General features: G+C 44.9%; 1 protein-coding gene across 2 annotated transcripts; it reads left to right on the top strand.

Annotated features, from left to right (window-relative positions):
* Positions 1-698: 698 nt before the first annotated feature.
* SDC4 (syndecan 4) lies at positions 699-26,530 on the top strand. Of its 2 annotated transcripts, XR_013840290.1 has the most exons (6): positions 699-883; positions 19,585-19,720; positions 20,765-20,808; positions 21,905-22,097; positions 23,234-25,044; positions 25,389-26,530. XR_013840290.1 is itself a non-coding variant. In XM_079981961.1 (5 exons), the coding sequence occupies exons 1-5, from the start codon at positions 803-805 to the stop codon at positions 23,386-23,388; spliced, it is 609 nt and encodes a 202-aa protein (XP_079838087.1). In that variant the 5' UTR covers positions 699-802; the 3' UTR covers positions 23,389-26,530. The 2 variants fall into 2 exon arrangements, 1 of the variants encoding a protein (XP_079838087.1); XM_079981961.1 differs by having other exon boundaries at positions 23,234-26,530.
* The last annotated feature ends 442 nt before the right edge of the window (positions 26,531-26,972 follow it).

The raw sequence follows: 26,972 nt of genomic DNA, 5'->3' as shown, positions 1-26,972 counted from the left end.
GAATTGTAGAGTTGGAAATGGGATAATTTTGGCAATCTGTGGCTTCCCTTTTTCACATTTTTCACCTGCCCCCCATCCCAACAGTGCATGTTTGTGTGTAAGGGAGTGGGGGCTATGTTTTTATTCAGAACTAGCCTTAGAACTGGACTCAGGTTGCAACTATTCATGTATGCGAAATGCCTACTAGTTTATATCTGAGGCCTTTTATCATTGGAGCGTCAGTATCCATAGGAGCCAACTCCTAGGGGCCAAGGTCCCTTCAGCCCCCCAATAAAATAACTGAGGGGCCTTCCCCCCGTTCATGGGCACTACCATTCAAATGGTGTGTGTTGTGATCGATTATGAACGGTTTATCTCTCTCCCCACCCCCCCAATATTTTATTCAAGTTGGCGCCCTTGTCCGTATCATTGGAACTGTGTATTTCTCACTTAAAATCAACAATGACGTATTGAAAACAAAACAAACATTAGCTCAACTTAACTTTTTGTTGCTTTGCTGTCAACCTAAAGCAAGCGAAAGGTTAAAGAGGGGGACCCCGAGATACTGAGGGCGAGAGCGCTAGGAGAAGCCCGAGTTCAAGCCGGGGGGAGTTCCCCTCGTCGTCACCGCCGCCGCCTCCTCGCAAGCGGAGGCCGCAGCTTCGGCGACTCCTCCTCCCGAGGGCCGGGCCAGGCCGCCTATAAGAAAGCTGAGCGGCGGCGGGGCGGGGAAGGACGGGACACTTGGTTACCGCGCCGCCGCCGCCGCCGCCGCCGCACCAGCCTTTGCTCTTGCGCCTTCCTTCGCGGACCCCACGACGCCATGAAGCCCAGTCGCCCCGCCGGCCTGTGCGCCCCCGCTCTCCTGCTGCTCTTGCTGCTGGGCGCCGCCGCCGCCGAGTCGGTGAGTCGCTTCGGGGCGTCCCGGGAAGAAGGGGGGGGGGAGCGGACGCTGGGGAGTCGCCGGCATTGATTTGGTAGCGGGCGCGCGCGATTGTAAGGAGGCAGGCAAGGCTTGGTATTTTCCGAAGCGGGGGGCGCGCGGGGGGGGGCGGAATCGGTAGCGGGGAATAATTGGAATGTGTTGATTCTGCCGCGCGCCCCCCTTCCGTCGCACACGCTAACTTGTGAACTTTTGCACGAGGGGCGAAGTGGGAGAGTCTGCAAACCGCCCCATTCCCTCTCCCTCCCCCATTGCTTTGGGAACGGGACTTTGGAACGAGCGCTTACTTCTCCTTAATCTTTCCTGGTGCTGCTGCTGCGGGCGCGGTAACGGGGTGGGGGTGGGGGCAACGGAGGTCGCCTGCTTGCCTGCCTGTCCTCTGTAACGTTGGGACGAAATTCTGCTGGCTCTTTTTGGGAAAGTGGGATGGGGTTGGGTTCCCCCCTTGTTTTCCCACATGCACGCCCCTCTCCAAATCCCTGGAGCTATGGATGGGAGCTGGGAATGAGACTCCCCCCCCCCGCCCGTGAAGCGAGGAGCATGCACATTCCTTCTCCCTCTCCCAGTCCGTTTTCGCTTGTTGTTTTCCTCTTCCACCGCTACTTGACCCCCTCCCCTAGTTAACAGTGGCGTATTACCCCCCCCACACACTTCAAACGCCTGGCGGCTGCTTAACACTTTCCCCCTCTCTTATTCCAGTGAGGCTGATAGGGGTGGGTGGGATAGGCGACCCCTACTCTATTCCCCACTTTGCTCCCCTTGCGCCCGCTCGCCCGCTGGCTTTCGTCATCCTCTTGACTTGCCTTGCGGCTTCCTCGCCTCCCTCCCTCCCTTTCTCCTACCCTCTCATCTCAAGTCTCCAAATACCAGCACATTTTGGCAAATAACGTGCCCCGCTGCCTTATTTAGCACTTCCTCTCGCTCATAGCTGTGGAATGAGTAACCGCTGACCGAAAGCCTGGCTCTGTTGCAATTCCCTAACGTCATGCAGAACCCATTAAGTGAAATCCCCAGGGCTCTGTCATGGTACAAATCGGGAGTTTTCTTGTAGGTCTGGATTTGATAATTTTCCCTCTCGGTTGTTCTCTGACAATAGGAGACCTTGGGTTGGGGGTTTTTTTTTTGTGTGTGTGTGTTTTCCCTTTTGCTCCTCCTCTCCCGCCACCTTTACAGGTAGTTATTTCTCAGGTAAACACCCTTGCCTCTTGACCTTTGACCATGCCGAATACACACTCGCTAGAATATGTTTGCTAAGACTATGCAAAACCGTTGTGGGGTGGTGAGAGCCTTGTTTCAGTTAACTTAATGGTGTTGTATAGGCTTGGCAGGAGAAATTTTGCATCTGAAGGGGTGGGAGAAGGTTCCTGAGAGTGCATGGAGTGGAAGAAAAGAATAATTCCAACTGAGTTATGACTCCCGGCAGACTGCTCCTAGGAAAGATGTGACAGTATTTTAGCAGCTCTCATAAAGAGACTTTGGTACCTCTTTCTGAAGTTGGGAGTGGTAGCGTGCATAAAATAAGATTGATTTATTTAATCCCTCGATAAGAACAGCCTGCTGGATCAGGCCAGTGGCCCCTCTAGGCCAGCATCCTGTTTTCACGGGGGCCAAACAGATGCTACTCTCCCCTCCTGCGTTTCCAGCAACTGATGTTCAGTAGCATGCCTGCTTCTGACTGGAGGCAAAGCATAACCATCATGGCTAGTAGCCATTGACGGCCTTGCTCTTCATGAATTTGTCTAATCCAGGGGTCAGCAAACTTTTTCAGCATGGGGCCAGTCCACTGTCCCTCAGACCTTGTGGGAGGCCGGACTATATTTTTTTTGGAGGGGGGAAAAGAACAAATTCCTATGCCCAACAAATAACCCTGAGATGCATTTTAAATGGAACACACATTCTACACGTGGGCCGGATTTAGAAGGCGATTGGTCCGGATCCGGCCCCTGGGCCTTAGTTTGCCTACCCATGGTCTAATCCTCTTTTAAATACATCCAAGTCTGCAGTCACCATTGACTCCTGTGGGAACGAGTTCCATAGTAACTCCCTTTTTGATAGGGATAGATTTGTTTTAATCTTTCCCTCTGTGGTTTATTTAACATTTACCTGTGCTGTCTCCTTACCAATCCAAGCCTTTCTTTTTTGCTTGGACCAAAAGCACAACTTGTGGAATTCCCGCCCCTTAGAGCTGGGTCTGGCACCTTCATGGTGATGTCTTTGTGCTATTATCACATGAGCCTTTTTCTGCAAATGGCAGGGGTGTTCCTTGACCTTCTTGTAGATCAGGTTCAGCCTACATCATTTTGCTGTAGTTGGAGATAGGCAACAGAAATAATTACGTACGAGTTGCCTGGAAGTACTACAGCATGTGTTTGCTACTTTGCCTGATTGCTCTTAATGTGCTGCATTTAGTTTGTGGAAAACATAACTTCTTCATATATTGATGTGATATGAACTCATTTTGTTACTGCGATGTCGTAGAGATTCCTTTCATGCACCAGTAAAGAAACCGTCTTGGGAAACTTCTTCCAGGGGATCAGGATTTTTGGGTGTGTTCCCTCCCCCCTTCAGTAGGTCTGAGGGAATCTCAGGTAATTTTGAATCGAGGCTCTAGGATCTATCAGCAGCTTTTGTTCAGAGACGTGCCACTATCTTTAAACATTCCTTCAGCTCCCTTATCAGTCAGAGATGCTGTTGACATGCGGCTTGAGTGTTATCAAAATATCTAGCCATCTCCTGCTTTTTACTTGCAGTCCTGTTAACTATCTGGCCTGAAGTAGATGGTGGGTCCAAATACACAGGAATGTACTCCCCCACCTTTTCTTTTTGCAATAGCCCCATTTAGTGACAGGAAGATTATGTGGAGTTTTCAGTAGACTAATCCACGTATTCACTTGTGGCAGCTGTCTCCTTTTTTTAATGTTGTATTTTACTACTTTGTTGATTGGCATATAACACTTTAAAAAGTTGTCCAGTAAATTCATTACCCGCCAAGTATTGCAATAAAAAGGAAGGGTGTAAATCCAAAAAAATATTTCCTGAAGCTGCTCATCCAATGCATACATGAATCTTTGTCATGGAGAATCAACCAGGTCCCCCCGTGTTACAAGAGTAAAGGAGCCAGTGAAATTGGCTTTCCTCTGCAGTGTTAAAACAGTAGTAGAATTTCCAAAAACTTAAGTATCTGATTGGCTCCACTTCACATTTTGTAAAGTAGTGCAGCATTATTAATGAAAAAACTGGTTTGTCCCGTCCTGCTGCCATGAACCCCTCAGGCTTGTTCTTTCTATTCCTGCTCAGTTTTTTCTTCTGTCTCTCTCAATCAAATCAGCATTGTTAACCTGAATATGTAACTTTATTTTTTTGTTTGTACCATATGATTTGGACAGGCTCGGGCAGAGTTCAGGTGTGCCCTCATTTGCCTGATGTGATATAACTACCTGTTCTGCAAAGGCAAAATAAGAATGGGCCTTGACAGCTATTCCAAATGTTCTTGCTTCATCACAAAGGCAAATTAGATGCTAATACAACATTTCCCCATATAGGCAGTATATGGTCAAGCGGCACACTCAGCTCTTGTGTGGCCAGTAGGAGCCATTTAGAATTTGGACAATCCCAGCTTTTCACTTATTAGGAGTTTCTAGTCCTCATGGTTGCAGGGTTATCTAATAGCAGAAAATGCAAAGGAACTGGAAACATGGTAAGAAGTACAGTTCTGATTTCAGTTTTCCAGAATCTTCCAACGTTAGGACTGTCTCTTCCACACTTGGCGGTGGAGGGGGGGGGTCCTGAATTAAAACACTGTAAATCAAGATAACTATGAAAAATTAACAGCAGCTAGGCATGTACAGATGAACTGCAGTTCACTTTGGTCACAAGTAATTAAAAGTGTAAGTTGAGTAGCTCTTGAGCTCATCAAAGACTGCTAGTATAACCATGGTTGCAAGTTATCTGAACATGTTCTAGATGAGAGATGGGGAATGTTGTTGGACTCCAGATCCCATTATCATTGACTCTGCTGACTGAAGCAGATGGCATTCAAGTCTAGCAGCATCTTGAAGGACTACAAGTTCCACATCCCTGTTTTAGAGAGAACATCCTCACTAGTCTGTTTCTCTTCCCACTATGTTTAGGAGGAAAGAGGTTCAAAGCATTGTGAACTGGCAAATCAAGACTCTGTTACTAAGACCCATGCACTTAAAGCACATCCAACACACATTTAAAGCACATTCCTTCCCCCAAGATTCCTAAGAATTGTAGTTTCCCTGTCACAGAGATACAATTCCCACCACCCTACACAAACTACCATTCCCAGGAATATTTTTTTTTTTGGGGGGGGGAGGATGTGCTTTAAATGCCACTGTTTGGATCTGCCCTAAGTAGCAAAAGGGGGGTGGGCTTGTTGACCAATGTATTTGGGACTGCAGGCAGTAGATAGATTACTTTCTATTTGTGAAGCAAGCTTTGCCCACAGTGTGATTAACACTGTTGATCTCTTTAAAAAAATATTTATTAATGTCTTCTACAGTAACAAAAGACAAAAAATAAGTGCAATTTGGGTATTATGGAGTGCAACATAATTAAAAAAAATGCTAGGTCCACTATATGTCTAAAACCCCAAACAATATCCCTATATTTTCAAATAACCATGTGATGAAGACAGGGTTGCTACAGCCTGTCTAAACCTGCCATTAATAAACTTAAAAAATGGATACCATTCTTCCCTCCACCCTTCCCTCCTCCATTACAGTAACAATAATGAAAGAAAAAAAAATTCAACTACAGACAATGAAAAATTGTCCAGGCATTGTATTATAATAAAGTTTCATTCAGTTACAGTATTCTAAAAGATACCATCCTTTATCAAACAAATTGAGTTCAGTCTCTCCTTGAATTGCTTGACGGAGATAAGTTAGAGGTTTCCGAGAGAGCTATATTCCCTTTATTGTTATGCCACATCTCTTTCGGCACTGGCTCTCGAGATTTCCAATGGGATCCTGTTACTAGTCTCATGGCATCTAATAGCAGGTATACCAAAGTCATGTGATGCTGTAGGATTTCAGCCACTTTTTCACACTGTGTTGACTTACTTCTGCTGGGCTAGTGGTAGCCCCATCAGATATCCTTTCTAGGCCTCTTTCCACTGCCAGTGTCCCATAATTAATGTTTGGTTCTGGGTGGGATGTGCAGTTGTGACAAACATCATAGAGGTCTAGAGAAATAGCTGCATGGGTTGGTACCAGCTTTGTTTCAAATTCTTGGGCACTACTTGACTGCTAAACCGCCCACCTTTCATAGCTAGGAGTGGTAACATTTATGGCTTGCTGATTTCCTTTAATGCTCTAGTACTTTCAGGCCTAGATTCACGTTACGTGAAAGCAGTTCAGAGCCGTGGCTGTTATAATCCATTGCAAAATGTTGTTCGGCTTAGTTTTGCATTGAATTGTCGCATCCCCCCTGCTTAAGAAAGGCTGAGTTGGGCAAACCTGTGCCTTATACTAGCCTAACAGTGAGAACACCAAGAGCTAGGTAGTTGCATTGTCAAGCCAAGAGGTCCCTCCACATATGTGTAATTTATCAGATTTTGGTACCAGAAAATAAGACACTTGCTATCCAGTTCTGCTGCCATCACTTAACAACCTGGGCTGGCATGATTGTCACCTCTTTTTTCAGCCAAGATGTTCATGGTGCTTGAAAATACATCTCTGGTTCCATAAATCTTAATAGTGGTTGACATGGCAGCTGTGGTGCTTTGGAACTGATTAGAAAAACCCTTGTTCAGCTGGAGAGCGCTGTCTCTGCCCAGTATGTCAAACTGGGTTGGGAAAGCTGCCAAGATGTGGGAAAGTGTATGACACACGATTGTGGTTCATTGGTGCTGTTGGCAAGTTCCTACATGAGGCTGAAGATGAGTTAATGGAAACTTACTGGGGAGAAGGGAGGGACAACCTCCAAGCATTGTGCTTACGTCACATAGGAATTTGGGGGGGAGTAGGGGAAAGAGAAGGCACTGCAACACGTTTGGGAACGGGCGGACCTCCCATCTACGTGTGATACAGAGAAACAAAGAAGGCTACTTGTTATGCCAATAACAGGAATGGATTGAGGTGAGAGGGTCTTGTGGACGACTTCTAAAGAGTATTACGTGCATGTTAAATGTACAAGAAGTTTTCCTCTTGTATCAGACACTATTGTAAACCAGAGAAGTTAAACTGTCCTGAGTGATCCTGACCTTCTGGCAGCTGTTATTGATGACATTTGGGCTGATTGCTTAGACGTGGAGTAATGCAAGCCCTGAGAAAAGAAGCTTGAAAATATTTGGATTCAAATGGGTTTGTTGTGACGAGGCTGATAAGCTCAGCTCCTCAGAACAGAGCAGGGACACAGTGTGGAAAACAATTCCCTAAGAAGAGGCAACAGTTGTTCCTGTGTCTTTTAAGGTGTAAGCAACAACTTGAATGCATTGATACACAGCGGATAACTAAATTATAGGACCTGTGGCCATGTTGAAATAACACATTTTTCATGTTGCAAGCCCTTTAAATGTATTTTTGTTTTTACTAGACTCAAATCAGTTTAAATTAAAACAGAGGTGCTTTCCTGTGACCAGTTCAGCAGAGCTTTGTCTGTAGAGGCAGAAGGAGATGGCAAAATCTGTTCACCTTCATTCAAGTGACTTTTTCAGTTCGTCTCCGACCCTAGTGCTTCTTGCACTAGAATAAATGTTTTGGAGTAATACATCTTTATTGGCTTTTTTTTAAAGGACTAGGGTCTGCTCTTCTGCTCCCAAGGTATTTCTGACTACCTGAGAAAAATAATAGCTTTCTGCAGTGCAGGAAGCATAGACAAAAGACAACAACAGTCCCCCCCCCCCTTATTTCTCTTTTGTTTTCCTATTTCTTTCTTCCCCAGCTACATTGACACGAGATGGTTGAGGATGAGGAGAAACAGAATAGCTGGTAGGGACTAACTTTATTATGGAAAACATAAAGGCTTCATTGGAAATAAAGTTAAACAAAAACACCACTACTGCATCTTGGTAATGAAAAATTTAGAGATTTGCAGCACAGTCCTTTGCACGTCTACACTGATAGTCCCATTAAGCTGAATAGGGCTTACTCTTCACCTAAGTGTGTGTAGGAATGCAGTCTGTGAGTGCACAAAATAATTCGTATTAACTGAACTTGGCAGAACCTGTGTATAAGCTCTTGGAGGCTCACACATATTTACAGTGAGCAGGTGTCGTTTAGGACAGCAAACATTTGACATGTATGTAGGACCGAAGGTGTGGACCTGTTGAATCTAGTAGAAGGAATTGTGTATTTGCTTGGCCTTAAGCCATGGAAAGATCTGTGGACACAGAATTACATATATGCCAGTGTGTGCATTTTGTGGATGGCCTTTCTGAAGCTGTGAATTACTAACTGTCAGCACCCCCACCCATTCATTAGTAATGGTAGCAGGTCTTGTGCTTGACTCAGATTTCTGAGAACTGCACGTTATTTGGAAAACTCCCTGATTCAGTAGCTACAACTGAGCATGGGAATGAGTGTTCTTTTCATATAAAAGTGACACTGAATCAGCTTCCATTGATGTGTTGCAGTTCTGGCAAGTGATCGCCGAAGCTGCATATGTAAAAGAGTGGGAACTGGCAAAGACCAGAACTCTCTTGTCCAAAAATTCCAAGCTAAGGCAGACACCCTTCTCTCAGTCCCTAAGAAGCACTCTGCAATCTGCTGGATTATGTTAGGAATGCCTCTAATTTTGACTCCGCAGGTTTGGCTGCTCCTATGAACATAGGAAGGGTTCTGCTGGACTAAGTCAAAGGCCTATCTTGCCTAGCATCCTATTTTCCACAGTGGCCAATAGATGCCCCTGGGAGGACTCCAAGCAAAGACATGGGCTCAGTAGCAGACACCTCCTTATATTTACCAGCAACTGGTATTAAGAGACATGCTGCCTCTTAACAACGAAGGGATGGTGACTTGTATGGTAATGTCTTGAGTCATTGCGGAGAGCTTCTTCTGTTGGTTGGCCTCTTCCACCCAGCCGATGGATTGGCAGAGTCAATAAGTTATCAAGATTCCCTTTCTGAACACTAAAACCCTAGAGATTCTACAGAATGTCAAAAGGGTTGACGTATTGAACTGCACATGCTTAGATTTTGGCTAAATAAAGAAAAGGCTTAGCATCCAGCAAAACAGCACTAGGAGCGAATATGCGGCAAAAGTGGTGTTGCCATTGTAACTCGACAAATGATTTCATTTTATAAAAAAAACCAAAACAAGGGCATCTTTTCCCTTGTTCTGTACTGCCCACTTTTGATTAATCCTCACACTGTTTGACATTCCTCAGACTTGATAGGGATTCATGTAGGTGGGCTTCATTTAATGGAAGAATTCCTTAGTTCCACTGACTCCTTTCTTTGTGCTGCCCATTTTCCTTCAGCTATGGCAATGCAAAGATTGGTTCAGTGCACTGCTTGGTGTGCTGTTATAATAGTGGAAAGTACCTGATGCTTGGGACTGTAAACATTACGTATTTCCTGTGATTCTGGAAAGCATCATTGTCTGGAAAAGTCAGGGGTATTAATCAGATGTAGAAGAGGAAGGCTGTGCTAATCTCTAGGCCCCCTGATTAGATTAGATTATGTAAAGCAGAAACCCCTGCAAGAAACAGCTGTGCAAACAAACCTAGACAAACTGTTGCTACCTGTAAAAAAAATTTCCTGGTATCTTGCTCATCGGGACTTAAACAATTAAACGTACCTTAGCAATGGAAAGCTAATAGGATATTGGAAACCAGTTGAGGATGGTAGTTAAGACGGTAGAGCATGGAGCATCTTTGTGTAGGGGGAACTCAAAAGGTCTCAAGGAGCTATGAATCAGCCATGGTTGCTAGTCAAGATGGCTGTATCCAGCTTCCAGGATAGGATAACATGTCCCTGGGTACCAGTTGCACAACAACCACAGGAGAGGTCTCTTGCCCTTGTGGACCTCTGGCTGGCAAATAGGATGATGCACTAAGCAGACCATCTCATTTTCCTAATCTTTTGTAATTTAGATGTGGTTCTTCTTCCACACACACAGACAATTTATTGCACTCGGGTCACCTAACAAATATCTTGGATCCGCTGAGAAAAGCGGAACATTTTCACCTCCCTTCCTGTGTTGTTTTCTTGGAATCTGCAACTTGCAAGCAGTCAGTCGTGAACACAAGTGTGTGCACAAAGAGAGTTGTATTTGCACAAGCTGGGTAGGTGGGGTAAATCCTTACCCCATACTATTTCTCTTGTCCCAAACAGAGTGCTTGGAATGAGGTGCAGAGTGAGTGCAGGTGTGAAAACCGAAAAAGGTTATCTACATGGTCTTGACTCATGAAAGCAGTGCTGGATTAAACCCTGTGGAGGCCCCTAGGCAGTCAAAATCCTGGGACCTACCTCACATTGAACTAAAAAGGCTTGATTGTAGCTTCCTTTCAACATCAAACCAACATTATTTTGATCCGTGGTCGCTGGGTCCCCATAGGCTGGTGCCTCCTCTTCCTACCTGGTAATCCAGCACTACATGAATGCCAGTGTCTCAAAATGCCATGTAACCTTTGTGCTGGTGTGGCTTTTGGGGCTTTCTGCACAGTAAGACCTTCTTAGGATACGTAAGACAGTTGAAATATGCATGACTGTAATTTCACCAGAGAGTCTGCTGACGGGAGGATTCCCTTCCTTCTTTGGAACTAGCGAGTCACAAGATTGAACCAAGTTATACTTCTGCTTTGCCGGCCTGGCTGGCCTTGTCAGATGTGATCTCACCCTTCACCTTAGCAAAGGCATTTTGAAGGAAGTTTGGTGAGTCAGAACAGACTGCTGATAGCAAGTTTCCTAAATGCTCTGAAAGTCTTAAGCAACACTTTTCTAAGGCATAGGCCTTAGAATCCAATAACCTGAGAAGCATAAAAGTTTACCTTGGCTGAGGGACCACATAAGCTGCCAAGCTGTTACGTGAGCCCAGCGCAGGTGGGGGGAGAAATGATGGGGACGTGCCAATTTGGGGCTTTTTAAGGGTTGCCTTTGCAGCTATTGTCAATATGGCTCTCTCCAAACATCATATTCTGTTTACTTGAGTCACGTTAGGTAAATCTAGTGAGCTTAGTGCACTTGTAAAGCTGACCTATATGGGCTAATATGATTTGAAGTCCTGTAGGGCAATGCTGTTGGCTAAAGCTTGCACATGACTTGCAAGCAGAAGAAATTGGCCCAAGGAGGTGAACTAAAATGGCTGTAACATCCCTTCAGAATGTAAATAGCTTCAACTTTCATCATGAAAGCAGCAGTCCTCTAAACATTGATTCAAGTCCATTTTCTTTTGCTGCTAAGACACTGAGTTGGCTCAGTTTTGCAGGAACAAGAAGGATGCATATGCTCTTCCCTAGCGTGCTTTGCTTCAATTAGCTCCTCGTTTAGTCAATCCATAGTTCTACATCTGAATTGGCAAACTATGGTTTGGAAAAGGAAAATGCAGCTTTGGGGGGGCGGAGGGAACGTGGGCTAATTCAGATCAGGGCTGGGAAAGGGTTGAACTTTCTCCAAATTTAGCAAGGACACAAACTCTTAATGAAAAAATGACTCAAAGAGGAGCAGATTTTGAATGTAAATTTAAAAAGTACACCAGGATCTCTTAACTTTTTGCAGAATAGGATTTTTTAAAAAAATCTCCCCCTAGCCATTTTTTAGGGAGACATGTAGAAATGACTGGGAAGACAACTATACTGAACAGGGAAAACTTCCTAAGCTTGTTTGTTTTAGGGCACCCATTTGATGTTGACTTGCTTGACCAACACTGTCCTGCTCTGCGGTGCCCTTCATGAATATTCTGTGCACCTGCCCACTCACAGGTGTGTGCACCTATTCACCTGGCCTTGCCATTGCCTCATATGTAAATTGGTGGTGAAGTCTAGAACAGCCCCATGCAGCTGCACGTTGCAGTGTAAGATCAAGATGGGGTAGCAATCTGTTTTGCAGGGAAGCTATTGTTGAACTTGCCTTTGAAGAGTCTTTGATAAGCTCTTGAGGAACCCGGAGGTGTTCCCCAGAACTTAGCTTGAAAGCCGTTCCTGTGTGACAAATCCCCTTCAGAGGTATGATTCAAGATGAATTCAATAAATTACCTGTTACGGAAATCCAGCTTAATAAAGGCAGAATAATTAGTGTAATACAGAGAAACATAATAGGTCTTGGTCTTCAGAGCTAAGATGAAACAAATGAACTTGGTGCTTGTATTGGTGACAATACCTGTAGCTTAGCTTATCCTCAAGTACTGCAAGAGCATTGGTGACATGTAATTCAGTCCTTTGCATCTGTGTACTAGCTGTGAAACTTAACTCTTGCACCACCACCCACATGGTTCCCAGAGCAAACCCCTGCGGACTACAGAGGAGAGGTGAATCAGTGGAAATCTTGTTTCTGCTTTCTCCATCTTGTCAGCAGGAGTATTTGCTCCCAGGAATCTCTGGATCCAGGCCTGATTGGATATGCAGAATGGCCTGGGGAGTGCAACACTGGGGAAAGGGTGGTCAGATCAAAAACTTGATAGCCCTGATGATGAAGGCAGAGATGGAGAGGAAGTAATAATGGCCTGGGTGGGGGAAATACCGGTCAATCATTAATTGTGGGCAAGAGAAAAAAAACTATCCTGTGAAGTGCTAGTTTCTGCGCAACTCCTGTTCACCCCATCTCTCCCTCCCTGCACACTGAGCAAATTAGATTCAGGCAGCACAAGCTGGCCTAGTACAGTACAACTCATAGAACAATTTGCACATTTAAGCGAACACTTAAAGGCATACTGCGAAAGGAAGGGCGCACGTAGATCGTCTTAACAGTGTCTGGGAGGGGCCAGGGGTGTTGTCTTAGATCCCAAAGGTACCACTCCTATCTGACTGAGAAGCCAAGAACAAGCATGCTTTATAATCAAGACTGGCAAGAGTCGTAGAGCCACTACAGCCGATGTTTCACAGGCTTGGGAATACTCCTTCTAATCCATCTGTCCACACATACGTAGCCTGTCACTTGTGTGTGTCTCTTCTGCACCCAGTGAAGCTTTTAGCATCTTCGGCTAACCAAATAAAGCGGTGCCATAAACAAAACCTGACTGGTAATTCTGCCTCCGCTTCTTTTCCCACACTTTTGTAAAAGCTGCACCCTAAACGCGTTGCCTTGAAGTTGGGCAGATGCAGGCATTCAGTGTGTGCATCAGCCATATTTTGGGGGGTTGGCTTCTGAGAAGACCGAATACCAGGAATTCACAGCATGGGAACGCATCTCTCCCCCACCCCCGAACTCAGTTGCTTTCCATTTGCAAATGGTTAGCGGCAAACTGCCACCTTCTTCCTTGAGTTTGTTGGTCCAGGTCCTTGTACTTGGTGCTGCCAGCCCAATAGCTCTGACGGTTTACCCCACCTGCTTATGTACACATTGCTGGGAAGTACTAGCTAAGGCTGGCTATGGAAGATTTACGGTAATTGCCTGCCCCGTTAAAAGTGGTGCATGGCAGGGCTCTGTCTCTTTGAGATTTTGCAAATTGGAGTCTGCTGTCTTTCAGCAGAGCCTGGAGAGGAATCTGGATTCTGGGGCTTGGATCTATAGAACTGAGTAGTTCTGAAACCTGCTAGAGTCACAAGCAGGATTCCCCTAATAAGGCAGCTAATGGTATTTGATGTGCTAGCAGCAGTTTAGATGTCAGAAAAGCAAGAAGTGGTGGTTGAGCTGAAATCATGAAACAGAAACTCAGATGTATAAGCTAGGTGCCCAGTGGCTCCTTAAACCAAGGTTGCAGTTGCCAAAATGGAATGTCTAGTTGCCATTTTTGGGCAAGATGGTTCTAAAGTCTTATTTTTCAAGTGATGGATTGACTGTGATTGATTCTCAGTTAAACATCTGGCTAGTTCAGATGGCAACCTTCAGCTAGGCTAAGAGCTTTGAAAGCTTAAAGAACAAAAGTCACTTCATCCAGGGACACTCCACGTGTATATTGGCCTATTCCGACCTCTTTTTCTTAATGGGGACTGCTCAGGCTGCACAGGAAAAGCGTTTTGGTTCCAGAAATTCATTCTGGTTGTGCAGATAAAATATAACTGATAGAATTCTACAGCATTGGAGGGCGGGGTTTAAGTGTGAAAACAGTCCAGATCCATTGATCCCCAGATGGTGGAGATATCAGGCATCAACCTGATGCCCAGATATCTTCAGTTGGTTGCAAATGGTTCAAAGCCAGGTGCAAAAATCGTGTAGCACCTGGTTAATTTTGAACACTGCTGTGTTAAACCATATGTCAGGAGTGCTCTGATGGTGTTTCCTGCTTGGCAGGGAGTTGGACTCGATGGCCCTTGTGGTCTCTTCCAACTCTATGATTCTATGAAAGGAGCCAGTGGTTAGTACCTCCTTTCCAGGGGGCATACACATTAAATATAGCTTTTACTAATGATCACTGCACTAACAATCATCCTTCGGAATATCTGTCTTGGTGTATATGATTTCTGTGGCACTTAAAATACTTGACTGCCTTGCTGCAACAGCGCTTGTGGGTAGCAGAATCAAGGTGTGCATGTGTGCCTGCACACAGTCTGTGGCTGGCAGCTGCAAAGCAAATCTTTCAGCAATTTGTAGGCTAGAAAAGCTGCTTCTCCGCCCCTGTGCTCCTCCCAGCCATGTTTGTTAATCTCGCTTGGCACTCGATATGGGCAAATCTGCTTAATGCTCAGAAGATACGCTGCAACTGGATTAAATGTAGAAGTGACAGGCTTCTGTAGTTAAAGGATTCAGCTGGAGAGCATATTAATAGCAAAGCCTGTATACGTTGCCAGAAGCTCGTGGAGCTGCAGTGCCCCTCTGGTTGAAAAACAAACAGAACTGCCCATCAGGCTGACCCTGTGCAGCTCTGTTCAAAAAGCAGAAAATAATGGAGGAACAGCAAAATCCAAAATCGGCACCCATAGAGTTTGCTTTGCACAGAGCAGGGCTCTTAGGGTGGGACAGAGCATGGTAAACAAGCCCCCCACCCCTTTCAGTGCTCCCAGATCATTATGATAGATTTGCAATGTATTCATTCATTGATTCTGGAATATCAGGTCGGTAAGACCAGTAAAGTCTTTGGAAACAGAAAAGAACCCAATTTCCCTTTATTAGAAAAGGAAGACACCTAGCTGCAAACTCCAAAACTGATACCTGAAACTCGGTGGAAGCCTAAAGGATCTCCAGACAGAGTTGCCATTTAAACTAGCCCAAAGCAAATGTGCATGGGCCCTGCTCAGACGTAACATTTTTAGAGACTTTGGAGTTCTTAAAGGAAACCCAGTTATCAAAATGTCTTGTGTGCTGGATTTGGGGGCAGTTGGGGCATAGAAATGGGACTGCATGTAGACAGAGTGAATGGCAAGTGATTCATTCTGGGTGCAGCTTCCTATTGTAAGAATGGCAGCAAGGGCCAAGCAAGACTTCGTAATGCACCTTCATAGAATCAGTGCTGCATTTAAGGCAGTATGGGTGGTTCCCTCACACAGGGCACTGAGCCGAGGGGAGAACAGCAGCAGCAGCAGCAGCAGCAGCAACAACAACCTATATTTACACCAGTAGTTACTGCGAAGATCCATGAAAAGCAACTGTACCAACAGGAATTATTGTGAAAATAAGACATATTTGGGAAAGGGTGCCAAATTTTGTTCTCACTCAGGGCACCATATTACCCATAGTACATATTGGAAGGTGGTTGGCCTTGCAGATTTAAGTGTTCCCAGGGCACAGAAATGTAGCTACCACCCTGTTCAGCAGGAGTGCCTGTCCAAGAAGCTGGTGGACTCTCCTTCCTTGGAGGTTTTTAAGCAGAGGTTGGATGGCCATCTGTCATGGATGCTTTAGTTGAGAGTTCTGCATTGCAGGGAATTTGGACTGGGTGGTGTTCAGAATTCGTTCCAACTCTTTGATTCTATGGTCTGTTTAGCCTCAGTCTCCATTTACAACTTGCTCATATGAAGTACGCTGTCCAATGTTCCTTAGGCCTAGCAACAAACCCTATGGTTCTTAGTGACCCATATTCCCAGCTGCATCGGGAGTAGCTTAGTATAAACCAAAGCAGAATAACTAAACCTTGGGTGTGCAGGAAACACATTTGAGAAGCTAACCTGGGGTTAAAGAGCTGTGCTTAAAAGCAAGCAAGAAAGGAGGCTGCTCTTCAAGGTTTGACTTGTAGCTCCCTCAGGACACGGCACAAGCTTGTCCTTCCTGGGGGTTGTGACTGTGGCCACAGCTTGGAGAGAGATTCAAAATGGAGCAATCCTGTCTCCTGCTCTATCCTCAAGTTGTGCCCAAATATTCTGTTTCTGTTGCTCTGTAGATATAGACTCTACTGCTAAAGAAGTTGTCTTTCAATTCCTTTTTGGCCTCACTAAAGGTCACTCAAAAACTCCTATGTATTATTATACACATAAAGAAGTTTTGTGCTCTCCTGGCATGCATTTTGAACCACAACTCCCGTCTGGGGATCAAGCACCAGATTGGGAATGGCTGACATAGGACAATGGTATTTCATTCAGTCGCATGGGCTCCTCCAGCAGCAAACACATCTGGGTCAAGTCTGTGTTTGTATCCGGCTCGGTCACTTTCTTGCAAACGAGTTTAAGTAATAGCTTATCAAAGCACACAAAAGATGGCGCATGTCTGACTGTAGTCTTGCTCATCCTCTGATCTGATAACACACCCACCCACCGCCCACTTCTGTTAGCCATTTTTTCTAGTCTAGCCTGCTTAGTCTTTCAAGCCTTTTGTCAGCAACAGATGGGCACAAAGGAAAGTTATACCTGTGATTCATCACAATGAATGCAGCCTTAGTTGACATATGGGTGTGCCACAGCAGTTAAGAACTGCTTGCTTTGGACTGCCTTGCAATGAGGACAAAAGCTGGTCGCCGTATGTGGACCAACTCTTTCTCTCAGAAGTCTGTGGCCTCAAGGACCAAATTCTGCACACAAAATGCATCCCATCTTGCAGAGTTCGGTTTTCCATTTGGGTTGCACGCAGAGTGTCTAGATCCTGTAGCATGGCACGGTTGAGAGATCTGGAATCTCTTGGTTAGTCCTGATCAGAAGCAACCACAGGATACTTCTGCCATTGACTGGCTCTATAACTCGTGCTGAACTTGCATCAGACTAGAGCTGGCAAGAGGACTTGCAAAAGGACTTTCTGACCTGTTTCCCTCAACATGCCATTCATTATTAGTGCCGTTGGGTCATCCATCCAGTGCTGCAGCCTCTTTGGCTGTATGGGTTCTCAGTTTTTCCTGCGTAAAAGCTTTCTCCTCTGGTAATAGTAAGTTAATAATCAGTTGCTCTTCAGTCAGTGACTCCAGATACCTTGACACAGAGAAATTCTACCTCTATCCGGGCAGATGGAAATTTGTCCCTCAGGCGGAAACAAAAAATAGTTCAGTCCCCAAGCTGGCAAATGACCTAACGATTCTGGAATTGAGTTGTGTGTATTCCTAGGCTTCCATACTGGTCTTTTGATACCCAAGGTGTACTGAGCTGCAAGGGAAGCTGTCTTACCTCGGAGTAACTCTGAAGGTTGCTACAGGTTCTTTGAACAGTGGAAGGTAAACAGGCTCTTATGAAACTGCGTAGCTTGACATCTGAACCTTGGCAAAGTCACTTTGGCTTTTATGTACCGTGCAACAGCTTATCTATTGCTGCTGTTGCTGTGCTAATTCCATATCTGTGGCTGCATTAGGCCCCAGCATTTAGTTCTTTTTTATTTTCAAAGGGCAGCTGCTGAGTTTGCTTTTTAAATTGTATGTTCTTGATGGAGCACTTAATTCAAGTGAGTTAGTATTTATTACGAAAAGAAAAAAGAAAAACCACCCTTTGATCCTCTTGTCAGCAGAATTTTCAGATGGGGGAAGCAAACAAATCTGTCAGTTCCAACTTTTGTATAATTGTGTTAATTGAATTCGGAGGCCTTGGGGAAGCAAACAGTGCCGTTCACATACGGCTGGCTCCAGGCACCAGCACTGTGGGGGAAGACAGGCCAGACATTCCCTCTGCCCACTGGCAGCATAGGGCAAGATGGTTGCAAGAACTTTAAATAGGGTTGCTACTGCCAGGTTGTCGTGGTGCCTTTAAAGCTGGCAGCCAGAGAAGTTGCCTGCTCTCTTCACCCTTCCCTGCTGTAGCAGGCAGAGATTTTACTTTGATGCATAGGAAGTTTCAGAGTAGAGTGGGTGAAACTCCACAGGCAGAGAAGAACAAGGCAGCAAATGAAATGGACCACATCTTCTCCTGGCACTAGTTCTGGTAATGACCTGGCAACCCTCTTAATTATCAACGGGTTTGCAGTACACCCTGGCACTTGGGCGATCTACTGTTATGTGTCACCTTGCCAGCTCGAGTTAGGGCTCTGGTATGGTGACTGGTGTTGCTGCTTTTCAATGGTACATCTTGCAACTTGATGCAGAAACGCCCCTGTCCTGCAGGAGCCAGCTGTGCAGCCCGTAAACACCTGTGGCTTTTAAACATGTTCTTCTAAGTTGGTTGATCAAGCTACAAGCCATCTTTGAATCAAGCTATCAAGACATCTTTGAATTCTGCCTATCTCTGGAACAACCAGTTTGGCATCTGGTCCATCAAGACTCTTCCTATAAATTATATAAAAATACACACACACACACAGAGAGAGAGAGAGAGAGAGAGAGTGCGCGCAAAAATACAATTCTACAGTTTCATCCAATTTCTGCTTGTGAATACAACGCTTTGTCTTATATTCCGTAAATAAACTACGGTACTTATTTCTAAATCCTACTAATACAGCATAAACACTACAGTTATTTCTTAATTCCTCACTCATTTATGCTAGTTCATAACACTTAGAATTAATTATTCTAAGAATTCTATTTTAACTCCTTTTTATTTGTTTTCATACAATTTTCAGATTTTATTAAATTAAAGGTAAAGGTAAAGGTACCCCTGCCCGTACGGGCCAGTCTTGACAGACTCTGGGGTTGTGCGCCCATCTCACTTAAGAGGCCAGGGGCCAGCGCTGTCCGGAGACACTTCCGGGTCACGTGGCCAGCGTGACATCGCTGCTCTGGCGAGCCAGAGCTGCACACGGAAACGCCGTTTACCTTCCCGCTGGTAAGCGGTCCCTATTTATCTACTTGCACCCGGAGGTGCTTTCGAACTGCTAGGTTGGCAGGCGCTGGGACCGAGCAGCAGGAGCGCACCCCGCCGCAGGGATTTGAACCGCCGACCTTTCGATCGGCAAGCCCTAGGTGCTGAGGCTTTAACCCACAGCGCCACCTGCGTTTATTAAATTATTGTGTCTAATTACCCAATCTGTTAACTTCTAGTATCCCCCCCCCCCTCGGACTACTAATATCAAACCTTCAGATGTCAAGGAGATAAAGATCTACGCAACTTTTAGAAGACATCTGAAGGCAGCCCTGTATTGGGAAATTTTTAATGCTTGGTATTTTACTATGTTTTTATGTATGCTGTTAGCTGCCCAGAGTGGATGGGGAAACCCAGCCAGATGTGCAGGGTATAAATAATAACATTATTTATTTATTTATTTATTTATTTATTTATTTATTTATTTACTATTCCTTTTAAATCTTGTTTTCCTTTCTTAGGTGAGAGAAACCGAGACTATGGACCCACAGCTATATGAATTTCCATCTGGAGATTTGCCAGATGATGAGGACTCAAGGCCTGACTTTGTAATTGATGAAGATGGCTATGACTACTCAGGTTCAGGAGATGAAGAAGGTATATATGCTTCACTCTAAACTGCCTCTAGCTCCAAGCCAAACAGCCTTTTGCATGTGTAAAATCTGTGCTCTTCTTGCCTAGGCTTGTAGTGAGCCGCAGGTTATGAATCCGAGATGAACACAGGTTGTTTGCATTGTGCTCCTATTTACTTTGCTGAATATCATCTGGCTAAACTTGGGGTGAAAGCATTGTACTCCCTAATTTGAGGCTTTGCGAGTGTACAACCACCCTCAGCCAGGTGTGTGTGGATGGGAGATGCTCAACCTGCTCCGCCATTTATTGCAATCTGAATACCTGCTTATACCTTCTAGTTCACACGCCTAACTTGAAAGGGAAACAAATGCTCTTCTGTCACACAACCACCGTTCCAACCGTGTGGGGATGCAGCCTGCACTTGTCTGGAACAACTAGCCAAGAAATGCTAATATCCTCACTGACCTGCGGCAGCTGGTCACCGGCCAGGGAAATTTCCCACATTGTTGTGGTTCTGTTAGACAACCCCCATTAAGGCTGTGTTTAGGAAGAAGCTTTCCTCCTCCTTTCTTCGGAAATGCCTCTTCTTTCTCCCTCCCCTCTCATTACTTCAGCCTTTTGACAGCACAACAGCCTTGCATTTTGTGCCCTTTGCTTTTTCTGAACTCCCAGCACAGCCTTGCTGCCAACAACTCATTGCCCTGTTGCACGCTGCATTCTCAACGCGGAGGAAAAGCAAGCTCCGAAACTAGCACGCAACAAGTTGGGGCAGATCTGGGACTTTACATGAGCCAGTTCTTCTCAAGGAATGGGTGTTTGAAAGAAGGGCAGCTCCTCTCTTGAAAACAAGTCAAACAGCACGCTGTGTGTGGACTTGCAGTGGCAGTCCTTGCTGCCTGAAGCAAAACCCACTAGGTCAGGGAAGTCGGGGGTTGGGTGGAGATGTGAAAGAGGAGAGTGCAGGATGAGGCGATAAGCTGCCTGATGCAAGTTGGCCCAAAGTCTTCTGAAGGAACGCAGTTCCTTCATTTTGGTGAGAATTAATGCATTTTTTTCCTCATTATGCAGATGATACAGAGGATGCCTTACTTCCAGCCTCTGAAAGACCTATGGTAGGTATTTGCAAATACTCTCCACTTGGCGAAGAAGTCATTCAGTTGATGTGCCACCTAGGGCTTCCTTTTACGTGGCTTCTGAGAACAGGCCACCCAGCTGTGTTACTGAACCCCTGCAGGAACATTGAAAACTGGAAATGCAAAGCGACAGTGGCTTGTATTTGCTGCACTGCTGAGCGAACCTCCTGTGTCAGCACAAGGATTTATGCTTGTCAAATGGGACTTTCCTCCCACTGTGTGCTCTCTAAATCTGTCCCGGAGTTTTCCCCACAACCCTTTGGAGCAGATTTGGGGCAGGTGTGGTGCACATGTGGTGGGAGAAGAAGGAAGGGGGGGGGGAGTCCCATTGCACAAGTGGCAATCCTTGTACTGAGGGGATGAGGGAATGGGTTACTGCTGGGTAGGTTTACCTATTGTGTAGATCTGCATGGCTTTGGCATAGGGAAATGGTACATGCTAAAGACCCCTGGGCATTTATATTTTTTAAAAAAGGTGTGCTATGCAAGGTAAATGGCGATCGGAAATGGCACGTACCATGGCAGCAAACAGTACAGTGTAGTAGCACTTTTTTATTTTCTTTATTGGAAAATAAAAAGTACATAATTACAAATGAGTAGGATAAGACACAAGAAAAAGGAATAGTACCCATGCAGAAAACAAAGTAGAAAAAACCAAAAAGGAATTGTATACATTACAAAAAACAAAAGTTATTGTAGTTTAACCAGACCTTAACTTAATACGGTATTTATAAAAATGAATTCCAAATCATTGTAAAATTTATCCATTGACAAGTCTGTTTGTACAGTGGAGTAACACTTGACAGTGCTATCTGTTTCCAGAATACCAGGGTGTCTCTGCTATATAAACAACATAAAGCTGTTCTGGAGCAGCATCTACAGCTGTTGGCCAGTCCTGCCATATTGTCTCTAGATGTGCTGACCCTTGGTTATTATCGTTCTCTTGGAACACTTAAGGGGAGACGCTGGCGCCCAGACGGGTTCAACCGTTCACCCTTCTTTCTTTTCCGTTCTGTGAAGCATTGCTCTCAGCTGTGTAGGTACAAAGGCATGACTCATCTTTTCACTTCATTCAGGAGCCCATGGACAACTTTATCCCTTATTCCAAAGGAGAGACAAAGGATAATGAGCCTGCTGTGATAGAAATAGAAAACGATTCTGTTCTCAGGAAAGCTGCACCTTCTGAAGAAGGCGATGAGCCATCCAACAAGATCTCGATGGCCAGCACAGCCAATGGCAGCATCTTTGAGAGGACAGAAGTTCTGGCAGGTAACCATCTTCTTTTTGATGGAAGAATTAAGTTTGCCACTCCTTAAAATGGGAAGAAGCTTCATTTGCTGAAGAGAAGCTTTTTATCAGGAATACAAAGAACTAACAATACGGATGTGTATTGCACAAATAAGAGGAAAACAAAAATATACAGGAGCGGTGGGGAGAGGACGTATTTTTAACTGTTGTTTAAACAACATGGCCAATCTTCTATAAGCATGTGAAGGCCTGTAGATGGGCAGCCACAGTTCTGAGAAACTCACGGTCATCTACTCACATCGCTACCCAAAATAAGAAACATTTCCGTTACTTAAACTTACATTCAGCCTAAACATTCAGCAGGTTTAAGCAGCCCCTCTCCCCAACATATGAGTAAGTGCAAGAAGTTGTGTTTAGAGATTGGAGCCCCATGGAACATATTTGATCTCTAGTGAGATGATAAGTACAAAGATAGGGCCATGCTCCTTCCATGCACCTGGCTTCCTTCCATCGGTTGGAACATCTGCATAGCTTCTGAGAGCATCAACTGCGCCCTGAATTTTAGTAGGGCTGCTGCTCATGCATGCTTCATAAAACATGTTTGATGTTTTATCGTGTTTTTAATATTCTGTTGGGAGCCGCCCAGAGTGGCTGGGGAAAGCCAGCCAGATGGGCGGGGTATAAATAATAAATAATAATAATTATTTATTATTATGATGCTGAACCTGTGCAGACATTCCGACCCGTGCATGGAGCTGACGTATGCAATAGTTGTGATTCCAGTACATGAGATCTCTCTTGCACACACTTCCTGGAGCCACTGGGATGACTCTCAAAGTCACGGCTGGCAATACCTTGACCCTCATAGCACAGGCTGTTGCAAGGAAAGGTGGGAAGGGGGAGAACGTTGTGCTCTACCTTGATTTCTATAGGGAAGCAGTTGGATGATTTAATTGTAATAATAATGATAAAATACCTAGTAACAGCTGCAACTAAAGTTGGGTGCAAAACAGCTTCCAGCACTTACTGTGTAGTGGAAGCTTGAGACAGAAGCTGCATTTCATGACTTGTGTTGGAAGTAGGTGCAAATCTCTTGTGTTTCCACAGTATTTACTATATGCTGCTATTTCCTTTCTCCCTCTCCCCGCTACTTCCAGCTCTTATTGCAGGTGGGGCAGTCGGGTTGCTGCTGTTTGCTGTTTTCCCAATCCTCCTCCTGATCTATCGCATGAAGAAAAAGGACGAGGGCAGTTACGACCTGGGCAAGAAGCCGATCTACAAGAAAGCACCCACAAACGAATTCTACGCCTAAGGCTTGCCAACGCCACAAACCCATTTGGGAGCCAGAAACGGACTTTGTAAAAAAAAAAAGCATTTGGACCGCGGACAAGAAGCTCTGAGACAAATGCTCTCTTGGATCTAACCGTCAAAGTGATTTTTTTTTATATATATAAAAAAACTTTGTGACCCTTCCCATCCCACTAGCCAACGAGGACGCAAAGTAAAAAAAAAAAAGGCAGCGTCCTAGGGAGAAAAAACCCCTTGTGGGGTGTGCGAGTGTGCATGTGTCCTGAACTGCAAAGCAAATTTTGCCAAATGCTCTGTTTTGGTTGGGTGAAGGGGTTTCGTATGTGAAACTGTTCGCATTTGGTCGCAGTGCTCCAATTTGCCTTGTCTGCAGAAAAGGTGTAAGTTCATTTCTACCTGTAAGAAGGTTGACCTGTAGCGGGGGCAGCTCTGCAAGGCTTTTTCTTTTATTGTAAAGAACTTATTTATGAAATCTCCTGCGCTACAGTGCACATTAGCCTTGGGAAGAGAGCAAATCTGCTCTCTGCAGACTTGAGTATCTCAGTACTATTTTGGATGCGGCTGTGTGAAGAGATGATTTCTTCCTTGGTGGAGAGAGGGCTATAAAAGCAGAACAGTGTGGGGTGTGTGTGTGTGTGTGTGTGTGTGTGTGTGTGTGGCAGGGGGGATGTCTCCCACTTTTTAAATGGAGCTGAGTTGAAGAAATACCTTTTTTATTTTTAGAAGAGGGTTTCCTTAAATACAAGACGCTAAGAAAAATTCCCTGCCTATACAAGTTTGTAGAAAGTATTCCGAAATTTTAAAAAGTATATATATTTTGTAATTTTCATGAGTTCTTCTTTTTTAAAAGTCCCTTTTCCCCCTTTGCTAGACATCTCTCCAGATGACTGGCATTTTATATCGCTCATTGCCAGAACCGATGCAGCAGCTACAGTATGTTAAAGCTCTCTAAGCTCATATCATAGGCTATTCTAGGCAGTTGAGAAGAGAATATTTATATATAATTATAAATATATTTTCTGGAGTAAAAGCAAATAAGTTTCTGGGTTGTTGTTTTTATATAGAGCTATTTATACTTTCTAAGATGGCTGCTCTGTTTTTGGTAACTCTTCTTTTTATACGTAAAACACTAATATAATGAAACTCCTAATGATTGTGAAAACTATTTAAGCTTGATTCTGTGTACTATACCCGAAGGCAATAAGTTCTGCTAGAATTAATGTCTGTATGCAAAAATCAGATTTCTTTGAACATGACTAAAATAATAATTGGAGGTTTGTGTTTTTAGCCTTGTAATATATTATCAGCGCTGTGGAGCTCTATAATATATATATTCCAGTAAAATGCACACTTGAGGTTTTGTACAGCCTTCCTGCAAGGGGTGCTGGGTTGCTCTCTTCCTTGCAGAGTTCCCCTAAATGTCTTCCTCTTCTCCATGGAGTCATTACTTCACATATGGTGTTGCTAATCAATGGCAGCTGAACAATTCAGCTGTGTGGGTTGGAGTCTAGCTTTTACACCCAGCTTCACTGCACGGGCAGCATGGAATTTCACTGCTGGGGGTGCGGGTATGATTCGGCCACATGCTCCTGTTTGCTTATCCCGTTTTAATGCCACGGGGTGACAAAAGTCAGACTTCAGAAGCTGTTTGGTACAGAGAGTGGTGTCTCTGTGCAAAGTTGCTAATCCCCCTTCAGGCAAGTGCCATGAGGCTCCAAATACGTATTGGTTTTTCTTTTGGGCTCTTAATTGAGGCTATTGGCTTTCAGAGTTCTGAATGACACATTGCTGTTCCCCTTCTAAAGAAGACCACTTCAGGGCTAAGTTTTTTCTCCAGCTGCTGGTTCTACCTGACTGTAAATGCTGGTTCCTGTTGGGGAGAATCTTGATCCACTGGTGGTTATGCCAGAATGGTGCAAAAGTTTCGAACAACAAGTCTGTGCTGTGCAAAGATTAAAGTGGGGACGGGGAAGTGGTTTCTTTTCTTTTTCATTTTGGACTAAGGACCACCTTTCCAGCTGGGCAAACATCTAGGACCACCACATGCTAGTAGCGAGCAGAAGCAGAAGCAAAAGTAGGTGGAGCAGTGAATGTAAATGTTGCCTTTGCTAATTTCTCTCTGCTCCATCCAGGCAACCAAAGGCACTCTCAGAATTGAAGGACACCTTCTAGCCAGGCAAAAAGGGGATATGAAGAGGTGTGTTGCCTGGGGAGAGTCTTGAGAGGCAGGTAGTGTCCTAGAGGTTTGCGTTTGGCATCCTGGCTTGAGATTCCTCACCCCTCGTTTGGAAGAAAGTGTGCAACTGGTGCAGCAGAGCTAGGCTTAGAGCCTAGTCCTTTGGGTTGGGGTTGGGGATGTAGATAGTGGTATTACAAGGACCTTTAAGCTGCATTGCGTGGACTACGGCTGCCGTGACTTGCAGTGTATCTGGTGTAAGCTAGGTTTCCTAGGAAGCAAGTCTCTTCGGAAGTTGCTTTTCAGGGCCCCGCTTGATTCCAGTGTGATCAGATTGCATCTGCACAGTCTTGTTGCCTCTGAAAGCAAGGGAAGTCTCCGTGCAGTGGAGGGGGTGGTGGTTGTGTAATTTGCAGGAAATCGGGTACTGTGCAGCACAAGGCCATCTCCTAACCACACAGATCCTGGCATAATCTTGAACTACTTGCTTTCTTTGAGCTGTAGCTTTTAAAAACGTGACATAGTCTTAACACTTAATTTTGTGGTCCTTGAGTGAACAGAAGGGGCCTGTGCAAGGTTCTCTGATAAGACGTTACCAGAACAATGTACAGCTTGCTCTTCCCTTAAAAACAAAAACAAAACACTTTTGGCAGTGAATTCATGCGATGATTTTTTATCATGTGTGTGTTAGACTGCTCTGATGAACATATGGGTAAAGTTTTAAGTCTGTGCAATGGATTTTGCTTTGGCACAAGCACAGGTCTTTTCAAACTTGGCTTCTGGAATTGTTTCGTTTGGGGTAGGGGGCTGAGTGGGGAGGATTATATACTTAACACATTTTTATAACGATTGCTTGGAAAACATGTCTGCCTCCTGATTGCTCAAATGAGATTTCTTGTATATTTGCTTTTGTTTTCACTGTCACTGATTTGATAAAATAAACTGGTACTTTCTTAAAAAAATAAATAAATCCTGCTTTCTCTTGCATAATTCTATTATGGTGATGAATATTGGGTAGGTTTTGACTCATCTCCCTTTACTCACATGGACCAGCCCAAAGGCTGTGTGCATGATGTCTGTTTTGAGTCCAAAGTGGTGACCCCCCTCGGACCACCGGAACGTGTAGAAGTGCCTCTTCAGACAAAGGGGCCTTCTATCCTTTCTAAGGCTCCTCCCCTCCTGGATGTTTCCCAAGCAGTGTTGAACTGTGTCTGCACACCTCTGGCCTCTGCTCTGCTCTCCTCATTATTCTGCATGTTCTTGGAGACCAGGGGCTAGGGGAGCTTGTCTCAGCAGGAGAGGGAGACACCCTGGATTCTTCTACAGCCTCTTGACCCCCTTCCTCTGCTTCAGCCTCAGAATCTGGACTGCCCCCTGTCACCAGCTCTTCCTGCTCACATACCCCTGTTGCT

The sequence above is a fragment of the Podarcis cretensis genome (genome assembly GCF_951804945.1).
Source record: "Podarcis cretensis genome assembly, chromosome: 6".
Lineage (NCBI taxonomy): Eukaryota > Metazoa > Chordata > Lepidosauria > Squamata > Lacertidae > Podarcis > Podarcis cretensis.
This window is presented reverse-complemented; position numbering and strand designations above follow the sequence as displayed.